At 34.2% G+C, this 16,445-nt stretch overlaps 2 protein-coding genes and 1 long non-coding RNA gene across 6 annotated transcripts; all 3 read right to left on the reverse strand.

The window, feature by feature from the left end:
• Positions 1–212: 212 nt before the first annotated feature.
• LOC146926415 (uncharacterized) lies at positions 213–1,167 on the reverse strand. Its single transcript, XR_015008123.1, has 2 exons — positions 867–1,167; positions 213–768 (listed from the first exon to the last, which is right to left on the reverse strand). It is a non-coding gene; the product is annotated as an uncharacterized LOC146926415 (long non-coding RNA).
• A 1,387-nt stretch (positions 1,168–2,554) lies between these two features.
• On the reverse strand, positions 2,555–8,166 carry LOC146926416 (uncharacterized). Of its 3 annotated transcripts, none has more exons than XM_085758773.1 (6): positions 8,049–8,166; positions 5,865–6,151; positions 5,586–5,736; positions 4,993–5,388; positions 4,306–4,782; positions 2,555–3,312 (listed from the first exon to the last, which is right to left on the reverse strand). In XM_085758773.1, exons 1-6 carry the CDS (start codon positions 8,049–8,051, stop codon positions 3,304–3,306), a joined length of 1,323 nt encoding a protein of 440 aa, XP_085614899.1. In that variant the 5' UTR covers positions 8,052–8,166; the 3' UTR covers positions 2,555–3,303. The 3 variants fall into 3 exon arrangements, with proteins under 3 accessions (XP_085614899.1, XP_085614900.1, XP_085614898.1); XM_085758774.1 differs by lacking the exon at positions 2,555–3,312 and adding an exon at positions 3,320–4,108 and having other exon boundaries at positions 5,586–5,721; XM_085758772.1 differs by lacking the exon at positions 2,555–3,312 and adding an exon at positions 3,320–4,108.
• Positions 8,167–8,356: 190 nt separating this feature from the next.
• Positions 8,357–12,890, reverse strand: LOC146926417 (uncharacterized). 2 transcript variants are annotated; one of them, XM_085758771.1, is made up of 5 exons: positions 12,485–12,890; positions 12,312–12,377; positions 9,642–11,982; positions 9,247–9,552; positions 8,357–9,161 (listed from the first exon to the last, which is right to left on the reverse strand). In XM_085758771.1, exons 3-5 carry the CDS (start codon positions 11,978–11,980, stop codon positions 8,357–8,359), a joined length of 3,450 nt encoding a protein of 1,149 aa, XP_085614897.1. In that variant the 5' UTR covers positions 11,981–11,982; positions 12,312–12,377; positions 12,485–12,890. The 2 variants fall into 2 exon arrangements, with proteins under 2 accessions (XP_085614897.1, XP_085614896.1); XM_085758770.1 differs by having other exon boundaries at positions 12,312–12,394.
• Positions 12,891–16,445: the final 3,555 nt, after the last annotated feature.

Genomic DNA, 16,445 nt, shown 5'->3' on the forward strand with positions numbered 1-16,445 from the left:
AATCCATAATTTAACGACACACATAAGTTATTTAACGTATGTGGTTGCCTTGTATTTAAGGTATTTAATTATGTTATGTGACATAACATAATTAAATACGTTAAATACAAAGCAACCACACAATTTAACACCAATACACATAACTAGAAAAGTACATATATACATAACATATGTACACAGGTTTAATACAAGGTGACCATCCACAATTAACATTTTAACGAATACAAAGTCTAAAAGATTTATAGATGCGGTGAATGTTTATATCATATAGATCATTTGTGTACAATTTAGCTAAATTCTAAAACCATTTGATATGTTATTGAAATTCAACAAAATTAACGATGTTCAAAAAACTATAACAAATAATACATCGGTGTAACATTACTCAAATGTTACATATGTGTATTTGATCAATCCTCTATAAATTTAAAGATTTTTTTGCCACCATGTTCTTGGTGTGATGTATCCGTTGACTTTTGTTGGTGTCAAATCTCAGCTGAGAAACCTAACAAATTCTTTAGAGAGAGATCAAATCCCAATCACATTTGATTAATAATGTTGTAATTTTATAGCAATTTTTAGGAATAAAAAACTATAGCTTGACCCTCTTTTGTACCCAAAAAAAAGTACCCAAAAAAAAAACTATAGAGCTTGCAAAATGATTCAACTCGATTGAAGCATCATTGAAGCCAATCAAGAGGAATAACATCCGAGGAAAACTCTTGATTCTTGGAAGCTTGGTCAACATCATAGACTATCATCATCTATCTATTCGATAAAAAAAAATATCAATTAACCACCATACATGTATTTTTTTTTTTATTATATTGAAGTTTAGAACGAGTATAAGATAGGAGGTGTTTTACCTTGGGATTTCTGACTTGGTGAGGGCATCCAAGACTGCTTCACCAAGTTTTTGCTCAAATGTTCAATGTTCTACACCTGAAATTAATCAAGATTCATGTGATCAAATAACTAATTTCATGTAGCATTGAGCTAGAAGATTTAAATTCCATGTACTGAGCAAACTCTTCCTTCAGCTTCTTCTTATGCTCCAATATTCTACATTGGTGCGAATTATTGACCTATAATTTACAAATAATAGGGTAAATTAGTTTTATAGAGACACTCAAATAAATTTCATTGTCTTGCCATGTCATCCCACTCTTGTGTGCAATTAATTGGACCTCCTGCTCAAACAATTATTTTTGTTATTATAGCTTTCCAAACACAAACACTAATCACCCAAATATATTATTTATTTAAACATTTATATTTAATTATTTTTAGAGTAATTATAAAATGTTAAAAGAAAGAGGTCCTCTAAAAAAAAATGAGGTGAGAACTGAAATTTATTAAGAGAAAACAAGAGCAAGTGAAGAACAAAATGAAGAAACTTACCTCATTATTTTTTCCAATTCCACCCATGCCTAAGGCTGCTCCTCAGACGTTGCGGCCGAGCCTCGTCGGTAATTACACACCTTGCCTCCTAGTCGCAGCTTGAACTAGAAGGCTACTGCTTTTTGCTATTGTTTTTGATTAGTCACTATGTTTTTGATATACAAGAAGGTTTTGTTGAGATGGTGATGAATTTGGCTCTCTACATTTTTATTTTCGGTTCTCTTCCTTTGCTGTTATACTGTAGAATCAAAAGAGTGGGAGAAAAGTGAGATCAAGAAATAAAGAAAAAAAATAATGGTTGTGTTTATGAGGAAGTGAATCAACCAAAGAAAGCTGGTAGTGAGGTGAGTGAAAGGTTAGGATGTTGAGAGAGGAAGAAAAGTCACACTGACTTGTTGATAACGAAGTATGTTTACTTATATATAAAATAAGTCATATCTCCGAAGTAATTATCATTAATTACACCAGATTGCATATCACTAATTGATAGGAATGGATCCTCTTATGTTCATTGAGGATTCATTGAAATCTCAGTCATTCATTGTAAAGGAGAGAGAAAAAGATTTTAAGAATAAAAAGAGTTTTAAAGGTGGAGTTAAGAAAAATGATTTTGGTAGATTTTCCATTACACTACAAGAATTTCCCTTATTACTGGTGGAAATAATCCCCCAGTAATGCAAAAAATCCCTCAGTAATACGCATTACTGGCGGATTCGAGTCCCTCAGTAATATGAGCGTCAGAAATGTTACTGGCGGAATTTTCCGTCAGTAGTGTTTGGGGTGATTTGAGGAAACAATACTGAGGGATTTTTCCGCCAGTAATTACTGGCTGAATAATCCGCCAGTAATTACTGTCAGAATAATCCGCCAGTAATGTATTACAAGGTTTTTGACAAATAAATACTGGCTGATTTATTCTGACAGTAATGTTACGTCCAAATGTACTGGCCATTTTATCCGCCAGTAATTTCGATTTAAAAATAATATTAAAAAGAAAATCCGCCAGTAATCAATGTGGTCCGCCAGTAATCAATGTGGTGAAAGACACTACTGGCTAAAATATCTGCCAGTAATTCTCTTTATATTTAAATAAAAAATAGGTCTAATTAATTACAGCACATCCTAATGAAATAAAATTAATTTGACAAATAAATTAAAGAAATCATTTTTTTTTGTTGGATCAACAATTTTCATTAGCATAGGAAGGTATAAGAACTACCAACTCTAGCAAAGTACACAAATACAAAGTTATAACAGCAGCAAGTTCAACAAGCAGCAAAAAACAACAAAATATAACAAGGGAAGCACACACAAACAGTCCTTGTGTGCTCCCTGATTCTGCACAGCTAAGACACAAACTGAACCATTCTAACAGCAGCAAAATAAAGACCAACCAACTAGTCTACAAAACAAACAAAAAAAACCACTGCCTAGTTCCCTAAACCACCACATCACAGAGAATTGTCAAAACTAATCATCATAGTATTGAGGCAAATTTGATCCGGATCTCCCACCTGATGATCTATTTCCTCCTCTACCCATATTCTGGGGATTATCTTGTGAAGCATTATCCAGAAAATTACTATAGTTTCGCAAAAATATTTCACCATCTGGTATGTTGAAATCAGCAGCATTGATAGCGGATCTCGTCGAACAAGACGTCTGGCGATCACCTACAGGAATATGAGGTCTATGATGCTCTTCATGATCACCACGCACAGGTTGGGGTTGTAGGCGAGAGCGTTTGTTTAAGTGCGGTATTATGCTCCTAACCATCGACGACTGCTGTGATGATAGGAAAAGAAAATGATTATTTTGGAAATAAAAGAATTCCAGTGAAATATTGAATTCATATTTATATATACCTGCAAAAATCATATGTTTTTCCTGGAAAGCCTCGGACTAAATGTTCTGATTTTAGGAACAGAATAGTTTTCAGGAAATGAATGGTAGACCAATTAGCATAGAGTTTCTAAATACCAATTATTTGAAAAGAAAACTAATTTATTCATCTACCTAGAACAAGAGTTTGAGCAAGGACAATGATATTAAAAGAAATGCATATATCAACTAAGGTTATGCGTGTTCTCTCAATTTTGATAACATATTTCAAATCTAAACAGTAATAAACTCAAAGGCCACCCACACAAAACAAGGACAGTTGCCACAAACCAAACTGCCGAAGCAGAACCCAGAATGACACACCAGAACAGCAGCTGACAGCAGGAAAAAATACCCCAGGCAAACACTCCCTTCCGACACTAACAGAACCGAGCCCAGCAGAAGCCAGCACAGACGGTGCACACCCAAAAAGAGAGTCCAGACAGCCTAAAAGAAGCACCACAGGACCAGCTGACAGCCCCCAGCAACAGGACGCAAGCTGCCAGGCTCACAACAGCAACAAACCAGGAACAGAACCACCAAAAAGGTAGCACAGCAGCAGAAAACCAGAAGGCAAGGCGCGGACACAAAGAGAGCTGCACCTAAACATCTTTATACCAAAACTATCTTGACAGACGAGAGACGGGAAAGCCTTGCCTTTTCAAATTGCTAAGATGTTCATCATAACCTTACCATACAATTGGACAAATTTAAGCGAGCTCACCATTAAAGCTCTCATGCATATCTAACTTATGACCCAATCAAATGCAAAAAGGATATGTCAATTAAATCACTCAACTAAAGGAAGCTATCTTATTGTATACAACTGTTATTTTCAAGGAAGCTATCTTATTATTCTCTACCTTATGTACTGAACGGATAAAGGAAACAATGAATTAAGCAGAATATAATGTAGCCAGAATCCACCAGAAATCTTAGTACTAAATTGCTAATAAAACAGAACAAAAAAAAGTAATAAAACTTAAAAATAAAATAAAAAATGAATCAGATATAAGATCATACCCCAAAATCATCATATTGCGGTGTTCTCGCGTGATCATATGGTTCAAGTTGTGATGTATCCCCACGAGATCGCCGTTGTTGCTCTAGCATGGTTCTTTGCATTTGCATCAATTCAGCTACTTGGCTCTTCATTTCTTCTTGTGATTCAACAAGTTGTTCTTGTTGTGCCTTCAATATCGCATTCTCAGCCCTCAACTGCTCAACCTCAGTATAAATAGGATCGTCGTGTCTACGAGATGACCGACTTGTGCTACCATATGAGTTAAGACGAGTATCTATAAATTTGCCGGATGAATCCTTTTGATATAACGAAGAGTTGCTACCAGCACCAACAATACGGCCCTTGTTCTTCCCACCCGTAGTCTCTATATATTTGTTCATTATAATTTCACTAGCAGTGTCGGAATCAACTCGATCAGAAGGGGAAAGACTATCCTGCTGACTTTGAAAAACTTCAATAAATTCTTTCATGGTCTCCTGCACATATATTCAAAATAAAATTGAAGTTATCTTGTCTAAAACAAACCAAACATCTGAACTGCTCTAAACGCAACAGTGAAAAAACCAACAGTCCAACTTGAACTATTGAGTGAAAGCCAACAGTGAAACCATAAAAACACCAACAATGAAGCCATTAATTGATATATTTAATAAAAATAAAAATATTAATATTAATATTATACGTACATGTATGCTTTCTGATCTTTTATCACGAGGCAATCCATCTTTAAAATGAAAATAATCAAAAGTCTCCAATAAGGTTGGAAGTCGTCCATATTGTGCTTCGTGTCTGAAGCTCGATGTAGTAGCATTTACAGACCCCCCTGAGTGTGTGTTGGTAACTGCCTTTGCTGAATGTCTATTAAGTTTATTCTGCGCACACTTCTTTTGGTATTCTGGTGTATTCCACTTCTTACACAACTCAGGCCATGTGCCTTCGCCAATCCATTTTGGACGATTTTCATCGTTCGGTCCACGCTTGTTGCGCGCAACCAAAAGCATGCTTGAGAGGCGCGTGCAGCATGCACTGTCAAAAGCTTTACTAATTTCACGATCCTCATCTTTTTTCCAAGTACATTTCTCCTGCAAAAATAATAACAGTAGCCAATTACCAAAAAACACTTACTTAAATAAATGTGATGTTAAATAATAACAGTAGCCAATTACCTAATATCTTTCTTAAATAAATGTGATGTTAAAATATATTTAGTTAAAATAACAGCATGCTTGAAAGGCTTCCACAAAATATATTTAGTTAAATATATTAATTTTTAACTTACTTTGAACATATTCCAAAATTCATCCCTTGGCTTGTTGTTAGCCATATTCTTGCCTTCATTAATGATTTCACCCCATGATAGCCATGGTTTCTGATATCTGGCTTCAATAACTGCTGTGATTGACTCCGTGGCCAACCTGTTAGGCAAAAACCTAAATGAAAAAAAAAAAAAAAAACTTAATTGTTGATCAACATTAGAACACATTAGGAACAACCAAAATCTTACAGCATTACCAACACATTAGAATCACATATTAGGACCAAGATTATAAACACTTACGTCCCAGAGACGGCGGTAATGACATATCGGTCATGTCGATCAACTAAAATCTTCACATTAGGATCAAAGATGTCTAGACGTGTATATTCGAATTCCGGAAGATTAGGATCAGCAGGCGGATCTAACTGTGGTTGTCCATCGGGTCGCTGAGTCTGTGGCATCGGAACAAAGGAAGAGTTGTGGATTCTTATTTTTGGTCCTCTCCTATTTGATCGTGGCTGTGGTGGCAGGCGTGGCTGTGGTGGTTGTAGTGGCAGGGGTGGCTGTGGTGGCTCTTCTCCCTCCGTCTATATATAGCAAACGAAAGAAGAAAAGAAAATGAATTATAAGAACATATAAGAACAGAGTTGAAAAGAAAAATGAGATTAAACCAACAAATATTGCAATTCTGTAAGGATGTTGGTATCACTAGTACAGAAAACATTTATTGATACATATGATTAGGAAATTGTTTACTTCACACTAGAGTTATTAGCATTTTATTTTCTAATAATTAATTATTTATTAACTATGAAGCATGACACTGGACACTGATACAAGTTTAAAAAATGGATTAATTGAAAGTAATCGTATGTGTCAGTGTCGGGCACTGAACATGCCTGCCCGTGCTACAAAGTTTATTAATGAGTATTTTGAGAATGATAAGGTGGTAGATACATCAAAAACTCTTGGTGGTAGTATCGCTATTCTGAAATATTTTATGCAGTTTGTAAGATGTATATTATACATGTATATGAACACTACATAATTATAGAAACTACTCAAAAATCATGACGAATACATAATCATTCATAAACAGTCTTGGTGTCATAGACAGGACTTAGAATCCCTATATTAACTTAAAAAGATCATAAATGTTCATGACGTAGATATTCTGGTTTGTTTTAAGGCAGAAATGCTTAGAGTCTTAACAAAGTCTAGCATACAACAACAGAAAAATATTATATAGAGATGATATCATAATGTTCTATCCTTAAGTGACAATCTCTATACATACAATCCTCTGAAATAGTTCACAAGTTAAAGTAAAACAACAGAATTTTTTATAAAGAAAACAAGGTTTTGGCCATTAAATTTACACTATAAATAGGGACAATCTTTCACAGAAAAGGGGACAGAAAAATTGGCTTCTAAACAAAATAATAGAGTTTGAAATTAGGGTAAATTACACTCACCTCCCTTAAAGTTTATTCAAATGTCATTCACATCCCTTCTAGTTTTAAAATAAACACTAACCCCCCTTAATTTTTCTAAAATGGACAAATACCTCCCTTCATATATTAACACTGTTTTTGCTCTGTTAAGTCCTAATTTCTTTAAAGAAAACCGTCAATTCTCTCTGGTTCTCTTGCTGATAACACTTTCATCTTAGAGTTCTTTCATTCCATTTGCTATCTTGTAGGTCTAATTTCAAATTGTTTTCTTGTTAAATCCTTAACTTTATTTGCCTAAAAGAATCCCTAAAATTTTCATAACTAATTTTGCTGTTTTGCACCTTTTATGTATTATGCATCAGCCATGAAATCAATTTCACATGGTAGGTGAAAGAATAGGATCCATGCCACCCTTTTCTAATTACTTTCATATCAGCCGTAAAAATGCATAGATTTCAATAACCTCAATTCCTTTTTCCAAAGGATGTTTAACAGAGTCAAAATAAAGGGAGGTTTGTGTTTTTTCAAAACTAGAGGGGGTGTGAATGACATTTGAATAAACTTTAGGGGAGGTGAATGTAATTTGCCCTTGAAATTAAAACAGAATGAGAACTAAAACCATAAATGAGGCCTTGATGAACAAACTTCTTGCAAGTGGCCATTAAATTTACAACATGGACAATCTTTTTCCTATAAACTGATTGTTCTTCACATGAGGAAAGAATACACGGATTGAAATTGTTTTCATGGATAACCAGTACAACCAGCACTTTCCAATCAAGAGACAACATTCAAGTGCACTTAAATATTGAGACAAAAGGTATAACAAGTACAACCAGCCTAAACAAACTCTATATATACGTTTAACCCTAACTAACTCAAATTGAACAGAGATTTAGGAATTGGGCTAACAATCCCCCGAATTCTAAAACCATAAAAAATATTCTAAAACTCTAAAAAAATCCTAATTCAAAACCCTAAAATAAGAAATTGGAGAATGAAAGAGAAATTAGAGAATCGGTTGGCTTACCATGGCTTAAGGAGATTGAGAACTGAGAGAAAGAATCAGAGGAGGCGAGCAGAGGAGAAGCGGCAGCGGCGGTCGGCGGTCGGCGATTTGTTTGTGAGGCAGAGAACAGAAACACGATTGCTTCAGTACTCACATGCGTGAGTAAAACACACTAGGTCATCTTATATACTTTTTTTTTTTGGTTTTTTTAATAAGTGTTATGTCAATATTTTTTTAAGGAAGTGTTATGTTAATATTGTCACTAATTATTACAAATATGGTATTAATTTAAATTTATAACAAAATAAAATAAAATAAAATAAAATGCATTATACATCCCAATCGTCTTCATCTTCATCCGCTTCTTCATCTCTATTTGTCGCGACCTCTTCTACCACTTCTTCTACTTGTTGGAAGTCGTCTTCTTCTTCTTCTTCTTCTTCCTCCTCAGGTACCACTTCTTCTAATTCTTCTCCATTAAAAAGGCGACTAAAAGGCTCAACTTCTATCACATCATCTACATTAGACATCTCATCCTCCTGATACGGTTCATCTGTTTGGTTTGTTCCATCACTTTCAATTCGACCCCTTGGCTTTGTTTTTATTGCGACACACCAACCTCGTTTGTCTACTTTTGTGAATGGATAAGGGATATAGTACACCTGTCTGACATTATGTGCCATAGCAAATGGATCAAATGCTTGATATCTCCTATTCATTTTAATGTCTACGGTGTTAGTCTTTGGATTTACCTTTGTAGTACCCCTAAGTGATGGATCAAACCAATCACAATAAAATAACACTACGGTTTTCTCATAATCGAGGTAAGTGTATGAAATTTCTATTATGTTCTGAATCACACCGTAGAAATCATAGTTATCACCATTTTCGCCAACACTTTTCATACACACTCCACTATTTACTGTTTCTTTTCCTTCAGTCCAACTATCTGTATGAAATTTGTATCCGTTGACAAAGTAGGTGTGCCATTGTCTAACACATGATTTTGGGCCATTAGATAAGTTTCTTAGATGTTCGATGATAGGAGTGGTTGGTGCCTGATATACTTGATGTCTGAACCATGATGGAAAATGAGAATGTATTTGAGCAACAGAATATTGTTGATTGAATGCCCTAATATAAAATATAACATTTATTATAACTAATTGTGATTCAAGTGTAATTTAAACTAATTAAATTAGCATGTATAATTACTTACTGTAAGTATGGCTCAACTTCATTGCAGTTAATAAGCACGTGGACATGTGCTGCATTTAAAACCCTATCACCTGGAAAAAGTGTCGTACACGCACCAGCAGGGCGTCCAAGCAAGCAGAATACCGATAGGGCTAACGGATGACGTCTTTGATCACCATAAGTTTCATTCCTACGGTGTCTTGGGGTCAATGGATGTATGAAATAATGAGAAAGAAAGCGAGATGTTTCCCGTTCTACGTATGATGCAACAATTGATCCTTCAACTCTAGCCCGATTTTTAACCGATCGTTTTGAATCACCCATGAACCTGAGTATAATGAAAATCAATAAGCTTAATTAAAAAAATAAGTGTGCCATAATTTATAATGATATTCAATATATAAAATCATTATATACCTTTCAAATGGGTACATCCATCTATATTGAACCGGTCCACCAAGTCTAGCTTCATATGCAAGATGAATTGCAAGATGTTCCATAGAATCAAAAAATCCAGGGGGAAATATTCTCTCCAACTTGCACAATATCATTGGAATCTCATTTTCCATCTTTATAAGATCATCTTCTCTCAACGTTGCTGAACACAGATTCTTAAAATACTGGCTTATTTCAATAAGTGGATTTAATACATGTGGTTCCAAAGCACTAAATGCCGTAGGTATTAAACACTCCATAAAAATATGAGTATCGTGACTTTTCATTCCATGCATCCTTCCATTTTCAACATCAGCACATCTTGCTAAATTTGATGAATAACCATCTGGCATCTTCAATTCTTTAACCCATCGATAAACAGCTTTTGCTTCTTCAATGGGTAAAGTGTAGTTAGCACAAGGTTTCAAAAACTTCCCATTAGACTTCTCCACCAACAACAAATCCTTCCGTCTGCAATACAACTCAATGTCTTTCCTAGCTTTCTCATTGTCTTTAGTCTTGCCTTTCACATTCATGACAGTGTTAAATATATTGTCAAAAAAATTCTTCTCAATATGCATGACATCGAGATTGTGCCTTAATAGATTATCTTTCCAATATGGCAAATCCCAAAAAATACTTCTTTTTGTCCAATTATGTGTTTGCCCGTAACCAGAAGGTTTAGAAGCAACACCACCCACTATCTGCACCTTTGGCTTTTTTTTCACTTTGTTCCAAACTTGTTCTGATGTCAGATTGGGAGGTGGTCCACGATTTTCAGTTTTACCCTTCAGAAATGCATTTTTATTCCTTCTAAATGGATGATCATCAGGAAGCCACCTACGAGTACCACCAAACCATGTTGTCTTCCCTCCATGCTCTAATGTGAACGCGTCAGTATCTTCCATGCATATTGGACATGCAAGTCTACCATGTGTCCCCCATCCTGACAACATCCCATACGCTGGAAAGTCATTAATGGTCCACATCAAAGCTGCCCTCATCACAAAATTTTGTTTCCGGGAAATATCGTATGTGTGAACACCATTCCATAGTCTCTTTAAATCATCAATCAAAGGTTGCAAATATATATCAATGCCTACTTTTGGATTATTTGGACCTGGTATTACGGCAGCTAAAAACATGTATGGTTTCGACATGCACATATCAGGTGGAAGATTATATGGAGTGACAATTATAGGCCAACATGAATAAGGTTTACCCGAACCTTGAATGTGTGGTGTAAATCCATCAGAGCATAGACCCAGTCTTACATTGCGTGGCTCTAAGGCAAAACTGGGATGTTTCTGATCAAAATGCTTCCATGCCAGACCATCAGACGGATGTCGTAGCTCACCTGAATTATTTCTTCTTTCGTAGTTTTGAGAATGCCAAGTCATTTTCTCTGCAGTTTGCATTGATGCATACATCCTCTGTAGTCTTGGTATAATAGGTAAGTAAAACAATGCCTTTCTTGGAACGGGTTTTCCCTTGCTTGATCTAGAGTGTTTGCTTCCTTTATACCTTGGTTCCTGACAAAATTTACATTCGACTAGATGTCCATCTTTTACACCAAATTCGTTGTCGTAGAACAACATGCAACCTTTAACACAACAATCAATTCTCTTCACACCAAGTCCTAACTTCGACACTAGCTGCTTCGCTTCGTAAAAACTTTTTGGCAAGCCATCAGGTATGGGTGTTGAATCCAACATCATTTTGGTCGTCAAATCTAAAGCTTGTTCAGGAACATGAAATTGAGACTTTTGGGCTATAAGTCTTGCACACATTGATAACTTTGAATGAGGAGACCCTGGGAACAACGGTTTATTTGTTTCTTTCAAAATATTATAAAATTTTTGGGCCTCTTCATTTGGGGGTTCATCTACCTCGACATCATCCTGCACCTCATCATATTCAGCATCTAATCCAGCATTAACTCCAAGAGCATCCACTATCATATTATCCATCATTTCAAATTGAACATGTTGGGTACCACTTGATGAACCTACTACATGACTCTCCTGGACACCTACATTAACTATCGGAGGTGCCACAAATGACGATTCACCATGACTTGTCCAAATCCAATAGTTAGGTCTGAAACCTTTACTATATAAATGCAACCTAATTTCGTCTTCACTGCGAATGCACCTACAATCACAAACCACACACGGACATCTAATTCCCCCTTCATTTATGACTACAGGCTTAACTTTTACTATATTGAAAAAAAGTTCAACACCTAACTTAAAAAGCTCCTTAACTTGCCCTCTTTTATCATGATGATTTCTATCATACATCCAACTACGATCACCCATACCTGTAATGCATATAACATCGTCAATATAAAATAAAGATCACTAAAACACTTTAATTTCTACTTTTTTTAATTTATTTTTGAAATTGTTTCAATTACTAAAAAAATTTAATTTTTAAAATAAATTCACACACATACAAATTGAAGGAGTCAATAAATTATAAAATAAAATTTTACAAAATTTCATCTTTAGACTCAAGTTACAGTGATAACACTTAAAAAAATCACAATAACACTAAAATATATATTAAAAAATAACAATTATTGAACAATTCTTTAAAAAAAATATTATTAAACAAAACAAATTGTACAATTTTAATTTGACTACTAACCTTGTGTCAATTAGAGTCTCACTTTAAGAATTGCTCCCATCAACACCACCAATAAACAGCTAAGATCTATAGAATATCAATAACTATATAAAAATTTAAAATCTATCAATATCAAAATAATTAAGAAAATAAATTCAATACATCTAACATTAATAAAAAATATAAGTCTTTACCTTGATGAGAAAAAGAATTGTGTAGAAAAACGTTGAAGAAATTTAGTAGATGGTAGAAAATTGTTTTAGAAAGATAATGGTTGTTTTTTTTGGAAGGAAGAAAGAAAATGTTTGTTGTGAATGAGAGATTGAGAGCTGAGAAGGAGTATACATTCGGCAAAAAAAAAATTCAGACTGCATAACATTACTGGCGGATTTGGTATCAGTACTGGCGGATGGGGCCACCGACCATTACTGGCGGATAAGGGGGACTACTGGCGGATTGTATGCTTTAGTTACTGGCGGATTTTATTCGTTACTGGCGGAATATTAAATGACAGTATTACTGGCGGATTACTTTGCATTACTGGCGGACTATTTAATTCATTATAAAATTACTGACGGATGTATAGCCCTCAGTAAAACAAAGTCATGTTGTTTACGTTATTGGCGGATCACTTCCGCCAGTAATAATTAGATGGTTCATTATTGACGGATTTATCCGTCAGTAATGTAAGTCATGGAATTATTGAGGGATTTTTCCGTCGGTAACTTTACTGAGGGTTTTTTTGATGTTATTGGAGATTTATTCCGCCAGTAATTACTGAGGGTCTAAATCCCCCAGTAATGCAATTTTATATTGGCTAGTATATTGAGGAATTCTTGTAGTGTTAAGGTTGTCTTTGTGCTTTGGTAGAGCACTTAATTATACTCTTAGACCATCTACAATGGAGAGTCCTTCCCCTATTAAGCACCATTGTAAATAAGCACCCTCTTTGTTACATCAATGAATATGATGCTTATGAAGGTGGGTGCTTGTATAGGCACCCTCTCTCTCTCTCCTATTACTCATGGGCCCCACATGTACAATTAATTCTATTCTTTTATATGTTTAATTATTGTATTATTTTGATATTAAAAAAAAATTATATAATAGTTGTAAATAATAGTTGAATTTGATTCCCTCAAAAAAAAAATAGTTGAATTTGAATTTGCTTGTAGCATAGCCGTTGGAAATTTTAGTTGACATTTCTTGTATTCAATTACTCCTTAAAAAAAAAAAATATGTACTTAATTACTTTATTTTTTCCTTCTTTGAATTTGTTTGTTTTTTTTTTAATAATTTATTATTAAATTATTTCGATATTTTAAAATTATATAATTATGAATGAGTATAAAAATTATTGTTAAAATGTAATGATATAGAGTTATTGCTGGGACCCAATTAATAATTATTTTGAGGTGTTGGGTTGGAGAGATTGGGTGCTTATTACGTATTAATTATAAAATGAATGACGTGTACAGTCGGGACCCATTTAAGCACCCAAATTGAGTGGTGCATTGTGGATGGTCTTATGGATAGGCAGTTTTTATATTTAAAGAGGAAATGCGATTAAATAAGAGTTACTCGCTTGTTTCTATGTACATTTTTTTTTTTTATGTTGTTGTACAAACCCAAAAATAACTTTGATAACTAAACAAATTTAAAACATACTCTTATTTTACATTGCCCTACTCATCCATTTACTCTCTCTCTCTCTTAATTGTTGTAAGTGTAATATAAATTATGAGCACTGCTATTTATCTAGAGAGAAATTGTCCCGATCACATCAAGAATAACAATTAACTAATCACAATTCACTACTAAAAAAGCAAAAATTAGTGAGGGAAAACACGAAATCCCTTTCTAATTCCGTCACTAAATTTTGCGACCAAGAAATTTGTGAGGGATTTTATTTTTTCCGTCACTAATTTCCCTCTCTAATTTTGCTTTTTCTAGTAGTGATTGTGCATGGCCACAAAACAAAGAAGGTGGTACTATAAATTAGTAAAAACTATTGAGCAAAATACTATCGTGAATTTATCGTGAAAATAAACTTCGGGAGATTAAGCATTTCCCATACATTATAATTCATATGATAAAGATATAATTCACAACAACAAAATAGTTAATGTAACATTAAAATTTCAAAATGATTAATATATGTGAACACATTCTTTTTTGTTGAGAAATGACTCAAAATTAGCGTGTGCTCGAAATTTGAAATTGTGACACGATATTGGCACTGTGACACGATTTTGTCACGATTCTGAGGCAGCGTGTGGTTGTGTTTCTGCAAGCTAAATCGTGACACGATTTGGGAAATTGTGACACAATTTTGACAGATTTGAAACACTATTTAAGCACTCCATGACCCATTTGTTGTGTAAGTGAATCTCATGGAAACCAAAGGAGGGAACTTTTAGGGTATTTAGATACTAAAGGTTGAGGGTTTTTAGGTGAGGTTCAAAGCTTCAAGATGTGAATCTTAGAGAACCAAAAGAGGGGGCTCTTGGGAAAAAGGTTGGTGCCTTTTGGGAAGATTCATGGGGTTGGAAAACACATGAGTGGAGAGTCATTTGTGAGAGAAAATCCTTAGGAAATCAAAGCTAAGGGTTGGTTCTCTTTTGGGGGTTAGATTCTAGAGTTGGAAAACAATTGTAAACACCTTGAGAGAGTGAAAATAATTGAGTGTCTTGTTTATTGGTGAGATTGGGAAAATGGGTAGAAATTAGGTTTCTTCTTTGTGTGTTTGTTGAAGCTAATTTCTTGTAACTCATTTGTATCTCTTTGTAAAAACTCATTAATAGTGGATTGCAGAGATCAATCTCTCCCCCATAGTAGGTCAAGTTGGACCGAACTGGGTAAACATTTTTTGATGTTGTTATTTTTCTCTACTCTCTTTATCTTGGTTATTCTTTGATTGGATTGTGGTCTCGCTATGTGCTTAGTTTCTAGATTATATCTAGATTGTTGTTGTTGCTGCTTGTGGTTATTGGTTGTCATTGATACTTGCTCCACGAATCTAAATTTCATTGATGTGAGGTTTGGAATTGACCGAATTCACAACATTTTTCATTCTAAAAAACTAACCATTAAACAGAATAAGGGGAGTATTAGGTTATTGTTGTAAGATATCCTAGAGTTTAAAACAACTTAATGATTTCCAAAAAAAAAAAAAAACTTAATGACATAAAATTATAAGCTTTTGTTTTTAAATTCTTGCATAAATTTATGAAATAATTACGTCATATTTAGATAAGTCCAAATAAGTTGTAACACTACCACAATTTTTATGAATTGCTCTATTTGTTGTTACACGTCGTTAATTGGGAAGTCATTTGTTGGATTTCCCTACATTGGAAGTAATTTGTTCGAGTTCTCTTTAAACATACGCAATTTTTTTGTGTTTGATTGCATGTTGAAGATAGTATTTGAGTTCACTTCTTGATAAATGTTATTTAGAAAAGGAAGAAAAAAAAAATGTCTGCTTGCTATTAGAATGGTAAAGTGAGGACATATATATGGACTGAGTGTCATTTCTATAAAATTAGAGATCCGACTCTTGTAGTAAAAGTAAGCGACTCTCGTAGTAAAAGTAAGCCCCATAGTGGAAGCAACATATATTTCAATATCTAATGCGATCACATTTAATATTTCAAGGGACAAAGTGCAATTGGCAATCGACATTGATTTAATTGATAGAGTTTGACCCATATACTATAAGGATTTGAATTAACTTCTCGTTGTTGGCACAATAATTTTGTTGCTGTATAATCTATAAGTATATTTTTTTTTTAGGGATATAAATCTATAAGTATATGCTAGTGTCTACCAAAAATATGCTGGCATTCAGAATCAACTCACCTAGGTTTTGTTATAAAAGAACAGGCAGAGTGCAATGAAGAAGAATTGACTATACATGACTTTGTGACGGTGTAGCACATGCTTGTGGGGACATTTTTTGGCGCACGTGCATTCAATAATACGACCTTCATGCAGGTGTTGATTTCTGGAAGCAATTATATGATAAGTGTAAAGCTCAAAGGAGGTTAGGTTAGGCTTTAGTGATGAAAAGGACAGCAGCAAGAAACTTTCAAGGATATATTCATGTATTTCCTCAAAAAAAAAAAAAAAAGTATATATTCATGTAACAAATAT

This window comes from Medicago sativa, chromosome 4 (genome assembly GCF_051527215.1).
Source record: "Medicago sativa cultivar Bolivia chromosome 4, Bolivia_mono, whole genome shotgun sequence".
In the NCBI taxonomy this organism is placed as follows: Eukaryota; Viridiplantae; Streptophyta; class Magnoliopsida; order Fabales; family Fabaceae; genus Medicago; species Medicago sativa.

Excerpts from the sequence above, each read along its gene's own strand:
- LOC146926416 (XM_085758772.1), bottom strand. Across the intron at positions 5,737-5,864 it reads ATTACCGCCGTCTCTGGGAC|GTTTTTGCCTAACAGGTTGG; the intron begins GTAAGTGTTTAT and ends TTTTTCATTTAG. Across the intron at positions 5,389-5,585 it reads AATTTTGGAATATGTTCAAA|GAGAAATGTACTTGGAAAAA; the intron begins GTAAGTTAAAAA and ends TTATTTTTGCAG.
- LOC146926417 (XM_085758771.1), bottom strand. The coding sequence starts at position 11,980 with ATGGGTGATCGTAGTTGGATGTATGATAGAAATCATCATGATAAAAGA. Across the intron at positions 9,553-9,641 it reads TGGATGTACCCATTTGAAAG|GTTCATGGGTGATTCAAAAC; the intron begins GTATATAATGAT and ends CATTATACTCAG. Across the intron at positions 9,162-9,246 it reads GAAGTTGAGCCATACTTACA|GGCATTCAATCAACAATATT; the intron begins GTAAGTAATTAT and ends ATTTTATATTAG.